Here is a 7,409-nt window from a genome sequence, read left to right on the forward strand (position 1 = left end):
ACTGTTTATATTTCATGAAATTCACTACTGAGGGTTTTGTACATTCTTTACCTAAATAAATAACCCAACAATTATCTACATTTGTCATATTCTCTGTTACTGATTTAATGTTTCATTTATTGATGCATTATTAATTTTTTTTACAAACTCTCTCAACAAGGTTATTGTGCAGTAGTAAACGTTTGTCATTCACTGCAGAAATGTGTGATTGAAAGGATAGACCTCTCGTGTGTCCTCTAAGGAAGACTGATTCCTTTTTCGTTTTCCGTTCCTATTTGGCATCTAATGAACAAACCCAATTCATCACGGTTTGAGCTCCCAGGAAGTGCTCTATAAGTGCAGTCCATTATGATGTATTGCTATTCTGTCTAGCTGCAACCCAAAAGGTATCAGTTCCAACCGGTCGATGTCATCAATGAGTCACAAACAACCATTTGGGAAGTATTGGAATTTGAGTCTGCGTGTCCTCTCTGTTTCACTTTGTATTTCTCTCACCTGTCCTCCTCTCCCTCTCTCGCTCTCTCACTCTCTCTCCTTCAGGCATTTTTTATAATGTCACAATCTTAGCTGGACTGAAAAATACAAGTTGTATTGTGAAGAAGGTAATGTGTTAGTTTCAGTGATGAAAAGCGTGTACAGTATGTTAGAGCTGACCACTGCCCTGACAAAGCGAACAAGGTGTAATTTTCTCAGGCGCTAACATTTCTTCTGAATTCCATATAGAACCCTCTGTAGAAAGGGAACAGTCGAAGAACCCTTTTAGGTTCTCGATATACTCTGAGAGTGTAGACTCACTTAGCACTTTTGTACAACTCTGATATTACACATCAAGAGACATGAATAAAGCCAGCCTGGCTGTTTATGTAGTGAACAAGTGAAACTTTGATGAGGCTGTTCCTCTTTCCTCTGCGTCAGAACCTATTAATAATTTATTTTGCTTGTCAACAACTAAGTGAATTCTAATGATTGACGAGGACAGCTGGAGTGTCTGTCATACCACCTTTGCATAGGTTTTTGTTTATGTTGTAAATCGTCAAGTTATGGAAATTCAGCACTGAATGGAAAACAGAGGATTTTGTTACAGTACAGGATATCTTCATTTGTTAACTTGAGCCCTGTGTTGTGAAGAGACATGAAGGCTCTGTTTGGACTGTTGGTGATGTTAGCAGCAGTGTCTCATGGTAAGAAGTGTCCTGATGTGTTGATTTCCCTCTTGTTTTACGCATGCTATACAGTAAGGAGCCTTGTTAATATCATGTGGAACGTGAACCGCGAGCTCAAAGCTCTTTGTGGTATACTACAGGCTACTCAGAATCACTTTTGTCAAATGAATCCCTCTCATAATGACTAATGACAGATACAGAGGCAATATTCAAAACACTGCAAAAGACAGTTGTCTGGTTATTCATTGTCCTGTGATAATTATAACTGACTGAGGTACTGTTGTGTTTTTTAATACCTTGATGTCATTGGTTTGGTTACACCGTTGCTTGTATTCTCATCCATAAAATTCAACCTTAAAACTAGGACAGTGATAGTCAGTCACTACAGTGTCTATTTTCCTCTTGATTTTCAGGCATGGATCCCTGTGATGCTACACTGGATGGAGCTCAGTGTTATGGAACTCTGGGAGGAACTGTCTTTCTCCAGCTGATACAGGATGTCAGTGGAGTCCCTGACATATCATTAAAAACCGAATCCAATGATGCTGCTAAAATTATACTCAAAATTAGAAACAAACACCCCAAAATAGTGAAAATCCACAAATCCATTGAAACCAGAGCACACTTCTTTACCAACAACGGGACGTTTAGGATAAATAACACAGAAAGGAATGATTCTGCTGAATATAAACTAGAAACATTTAATGCAGATGGGGAAACATTAGGGACCAGGAAACTACAACTGTTTATTGAAGGTACAGTAACTAGAAAACCTTTTCTCATATTGACAAATACTTATTATTAACTATAACTATAATAACTAGACTGCAAAAGCTTCTACTTCTAGAAGAAGTGTTGTTTTCTCATTTGTTTGTGCGAAAGTCTGCAGATGTCTTCAGATGTCGATTCTTCTTCCCCCACAGCCCCACTGTCCTCTCCTCAGCTGTCCTCTCAGTGTCTGACCCATGGAGAGATGAGGGTGTCCTGCTCCTCTGAGGGGGACGGTCCTCAGTACAGCTGGACTCTGGACGGACACCCACTGAGAGACACTGAGGCCTCTCCTGGTGACAAGACAAACACCATCACGCTGAAGAGAGGCCAGTCTGGAGATCTCACGTGCACCGTCATAAACAACATCAACAGTGTTACTGTGAGCAAAATAATCTCCCCCTGTGAGGGTAAGCTACTGTTTAATAAATGTTGTTAATCCAATGTATTATGAAACACATTATCAGTGATTATAATAATGATGATGATCAATCTTTATCAATGGACATTGAGCTGTTAAAGAAAGCACTATCCATTTGCCAGTGTTCAATTCAGATACATATAAGATCCCTGTTTATTTGATCATATGCAGGGCTTATGTATGTTAACTGCACTTCCAACGGGACAAAGATATCAGAGTGGGTGATTGCCACTGGTAATAATACCCTGTGTATTGAACGTACAACAGTGGCACACACAACTGTGACAAATGCCTTCACCAGTAAAACAGAGGCAACCAAAGGTAAGTGACCTGACAATCTGGTGACCTCCACTCTAAATCATCCCACTCTAAATCTTTATCATACTATATTATAATTATTTGTAGCGCTATTTTTAGTACACTGTTTAAACTTGTTGTCCTATTTTCTGTCCGCCATCAACTTTAATGGAATTTCCTCAAATTACTAAAGGACCCATTGTGACATCATGACTTCCAAAATTATATTCCATTCACTCTAAACAATGTCACTTTTGACCTAAATCAGCTACTTTGACCACTCCCAACAATTTAGACGATAGACTTAGAAAGTGTATGAAATATAAGTTTGCTTCTGTGCTATTCAAATTTGAAATCAGAACAGAATTATCTTCTGCTCATCAAATGAAACAGCTGTTTTAGTAATCGCGTCAACTACATTTCCTCTTAGCTTTTCCAAGTAACTGACATTTTGATCACTTTTCCATCAAGTTAGAATACAGATTTGAGCATATGACTGCTCACATGACTGCTCCGCCTACTTCTCTGCTATTCAAATCTGAAATCAGAACATAATGATCTTCTACCGGTCAAATTATACAGTTGTTATAGTAATAACATCAACTACATTTTCTGTAAACTTTTACAAACAACAGACATTTTGATCACTTTCCCAACCAGTTATACAAAAACTTGAAGGGTATGATATCTTGGTCTACTCTCTGCTATTCAAATCTGAAATCAGATCAGAATGGTCATCTGCCAATCAACAGTAACAGCTGTTGTATTAATTGCATCAACTACTTTTCGTGTCGGCTTTTACAGACAACTGACATTTTGACCACTTTCACAACAATTTCGACAAACACTTGGAGCCAATGAAATCTTAACCTACTTCTCTGCTTTTCAAATCTCAAATCGGAACACTTTTTCAACTACCACAAAAATCATTTAAAACAGCTAAAGCAAGTCCCACAATTTACTATCTAGTTATCATTAATATGAATGATGGATTTCATGGCCTTTTATGTAGTAACAGTGGTGGAAATGAAACAACCTTCTTGTTACAATGAAACAACCTTCATGCTTATATGTTGCTCTGTCTGTTTCCTCTGTTTTACCCAGAGATCATAGGGATGGTAGCAGCGTCTCTGGCAGGCGTAGTCCTTGTCCTAGTAATGGTGTTGGCAGTTTACTGTGTCCAGAAGAAAAAGAAACCTCCAAAGACTTCAGGTTAGAGGATATTTAGCTGTGGCTCTTCATTTTTAGTACTACAATATCAAATCAAATCAATGCGCCGAATACAACAGTGAAATGCTTACTTACAGCCCCCAACCAACAGTGCAGTTTCAAAAAACACGGATAATTTACAATGTCAGTCTTGCCAGTGAAATAATAAGATGCAATCTGTCTCTCTCTCTCTCTCTCTCTCTCTCTCTCTCTCTCTCTCTCTCTCTCTCTCTCTCTCTCTCTCTCTCTACACAGTTCATGTTGACAGTCAGGATGTTGAATACGCGAATGTCAGGACACTGAAGAAGCAAATGAGACTGCAGGAAAGAAAGGTGGAGTACGGACAGGTGAAAATCACTGGGGCTCCCCAGCAGCCATTGGAGGTGTTTGGACAGAATAAAACATTAGAGGGTCCCCGGTGGAAGGTAGGCACACCTGAGGAGGGGGACTGTGTGTACGCCAGGGTACGCAAAGGCCAGTGAGCAAGGTACTGTCCAGATTCAATATAACAGAAGGAGGCTGATTTATAGGAAAGTACAACGCAGTGTCCATCTCTCTATTTGCATATCATCCCTAACAGGTATTGCATATCTTACAGATTTTGTCCCATTATTACCAGATTCAGGTTTTCAAAGGTGGCCATTACTTAATTTGCAATATGTACACCAAGTCTTAAAGAACCACAAAGTTAAATAATTTGATGAACTAAGTTCAGACTTCCATTTGCCAAAGTCAGATTTCTTTAGCTATTTACAACTAAGATACTATTTACTGAAACACCCCAAATAGGTAATAACAAAGGGTGAGTACTCTCCCATAGAAAAACTCAATCATCAGAAAATGGCAACTAGTAGTCAACAAATAAAACTGCACCAATGTGTTGATATCATGGCACTGCGCAATACTCCGCAAACTAAGTGCAAGTGGGAACCTGAACTTGGGGAGAACATTGAACATGAAACTTAGGAGGAAATACCATTTTGGGTACTTTCTAACTCCAGACACAATGGTGAAGATAGGTAAAGAAACAACCAGTGAATACTGGAGAAAATGTGGGGAATTGTTCACAAACTACCCACTTATTTTGGGATCTTGTTCCAGAATGATGAAATGATGTTATTATGTTTTATATTATTATGTTTTTGACTTTGTTAAAAATATGTTTAAATGCTCCCTGGCAAAGGACCCAACGAGTATTACAAAATGCCTATCTATTGATTATACTCCTGTCTGCAGCAAATAAATGTATTACAGCACATTTGTTAAATAAGGACATTCATACTATGAGTGGAATTGTAGAGTGAAATGAATGTATTTCATGTAGAATAAAATTACAAACAGATATATGTGGAAAAAAAAGATGGGAACCGCTCCTTGTAAATAACATTGTGTAGACTTAAGACTCATTAGTCTTGAAGCAAACAAACATATGATGAATGTGATTACTAATTTTTGCTTTTCCTTTTGGTGATTTCGGTGCCTTCAGAACATTTTCACACCCCGCAACTCTTTCCACATTGTGTTGTTACAGCCTGAATTTAAAATTGATTCAATTGAGATTTTGTGTCACTGGCTTACTCACAATAATGTCAAAGTGGAATTGTGTTTTTTTTATGTTTACAAATGAATAAAAACTGAATATCAGAAATGTCTTTGAGTCAGTAGGTTTTCAAGCCTTTTGTTATAGAATGCAAAAATAAGTTCATGAGTAAAATGTTATTTAACAAGTCACCTCTGCATGCAATAGTAGAGTGGCAAAGAAATGAACTTCATATCCTGAATACAAAGTGTTATGTTTGGGGCAAATCCAACACAACACATAAATGAGTATCACTCTTCATATTTTTAAAAATGGTGGTGGCTGCATCATGTTATGGGTATGTTTGTTATCGGCAAGGACTAGGGAGTTTTTTAGGATAAAAAGAAATGGAATAGAGCTAAGCACAGGCAAAATCCTAGAGGAAAAGCTGGTTCTGTCTGCTTTCCAACATACACTGGGATACAAATTCACCTTTCAGCAGGACAATAACCTAAAACATAAGGCCAAATATACACTAGAGTTGCTTACCAAGATGACATGGAATGTTCCTGATTGGTCTCGTTACTGTCTTAACTTAAATTGGATTGAAAATCTACGGCAAGACTTGAAAACGGCTGTCTTGCAATGATCAACAACCACCTTTACATATCTGGAAGAACTTTTAAAAGAATAATGTGTAAATATTTTCCTACCCAGGTGTGCAAAGCTCTTACAGACTTACCCAGAAAGACTCACAGCTGTAATCACTGCCAAAGGTGATTCTAACGTGTATTGACTCAGGGGTGTGAATACAGGGGTGCGAAAAATAAATGAGATATTTATATTTATATGAGATATTTATATATCAAGACTCAGGATAAGACCAGATGCAGACAGTTTGAATAACAGACATTTATTATACAACAGGAGGCAGGCAAACGACAGGTCAAGGACAGGCAGAGGTCTGTAGTCCAGGGCAGAGTAAGGTACAGAGTGGCAGGCAGACTCAGGGTCAGGGCAGGCAGAGGTTAGTAATCCAGGGCAGTGGCGAAAGGTACAGAATGGCAGGCAGGCTCAGGGTCAGGGCAGTGATCAAAACCGGGATAACTAGTAAATAGGCTTGTGATCAAAACCGGCAAAACAAGTAAACAGACTTTGTAGGCTTGATGAGACAAGATGAACTGGCAACAGACAAACAGAGAACACAGGTATAAATTCACACGGGATAATGGGGAAGATGGGCGACACCCGGAAGGGGGTGGAGACGAGCACAAAGACAGGCGAAACAGATCAAGGTGTGTTTTTTTTTATTTTATTAATTTTGAATTCAGGCTGTAACACAACAAACTGTGGAATAAGTCAACGGGTACGAATACTTTCTGAAGGCACTGTAATTATATAGTTATCTGGTTTGTTGTGTACCTGTTTGTATCTCAGAAGACCAGAACCTTAATAATACAAATAATAACAATAATAGTAATTTACTTTACAAACACGAATTAAACTACATACATTTCTGATCATATCTAAGATAGTACATGATAGAATAATCTTAATTCGGCACACAGTACCTGTACAGCAAATAAGGGAATATTACATTTTTTGTGATTGTTATTTATATTTTGAGCTAGTGCAATAATAAGCTAATGTTGTAAATAAATTCTAAGATACTTTTCCATATCTTTTCACACCATCAGAATGTATTTTTCTTCCTCTGAACATTTCCACATCTCTGGTTTCGGTGGGTTAAAGTTGCTGATGCATTAACTGTTTGAGTCACATGATTACCAGTCAAAAAACCAGAGGTGATGGACAGACTGATTGGGTAAAACCAACATACTGTGGCTTTTCTTCAGGACATTAACATTTTCGGTTAGCTCCTCGGATGAACTAAGAGTAAAGCATATATGATTTCACCATATGTCAGTCTCAAACAAAATAAATGAATAAAAGAAAACAAATTGACAACGGGATGTTGAGAAATAAAGATAATGATGTTTCTAACAAAGTGTTGATAGCATAATGTAATCTT

At 37.9% G+C, this 7,409-nt stretch overlaps 1 protein-coding gene across 2 annotated transcripts; it reads left to right on the forward strand.

Moving 5' to 3' along the window:
- The first annotated feature begins 857 nt into the window (after positions 1-857).
- On the forward strand, positions 858-6,978 carry LOC118376126 (hepatocyte cell adhesion molecule-like). 2 transcript variants are annotated; one of them, XM_035762814.2, is made up of 6 exons: positions 864-1,181; positions 1,577-1,918; positions 2,087-2,341; positions 2,524-2,673; positions 3,754-3,861; positions 4,114-6,978. In XM_035762814.2, the coding sequence occupies exons 1-6, from the start codon at positions 1,133-1,135 to the stop codon at positions 4,338-4,340; spliced, it is 1,131 nt and encodes a 376-aa protein (XP_035618707.1). In that variant the 5' UTR covers positions 864-1,132; the 3' UTR covers positions 4,341-6,978. The 2 variants fall into 2 exon arrangements, with proteins under 2 accessions (XP_035618717.1, XP_035618707.1); XM_035762824.2 differs by lacking the exon at positions 2,524-2,673 and having other exon boundaries at positions 858-1,181.
- Positions 6,979-7,409: the final 431 nt, after the last annotated feature.

The sequence above is a fragment of the Oncorhynchus keta genome, chromosome 4 (assembly GCF_023373465.1).
Source record: "Oncorhynchus keta strain PuntledgeMale-10-30-2019 chromosome 4, Oket_V2, whole genome shotgun sequence".
NCBI classification, from domain to species: Eukaryota; Metazoa; Chordata; class Actinopteri; order Salmoniformes; family Salmonidae; genus Oncorhynchus; species Oncorhynchus keta.

Excerpts from the sequence above, each read along its gene's own strand:
- LOC118376126 (XM_035762814.2), top strand. The coding sequence starts at position 1,133 with ATGAAGGCTCTGTTTGGACTGTTGGTGATGTTAGCAGCAGTGTCTCAT. Across the intron at positions 1,182-1,576 it reads GTTAGCAGCAGTGTCTCATG|GCATGGATCCCTGTGATGCT; the intron begins GTAAGAAGTGTC and ends CTTGATTTTCAG. Across the intron at positions 3,862-4,113 it reads GAAACCTCCAAAGACTTCAG|TTCATGTTGACAGTCAGGAT; the intron begins GTTAGAGGATAT and ends CTCTCTACACAG.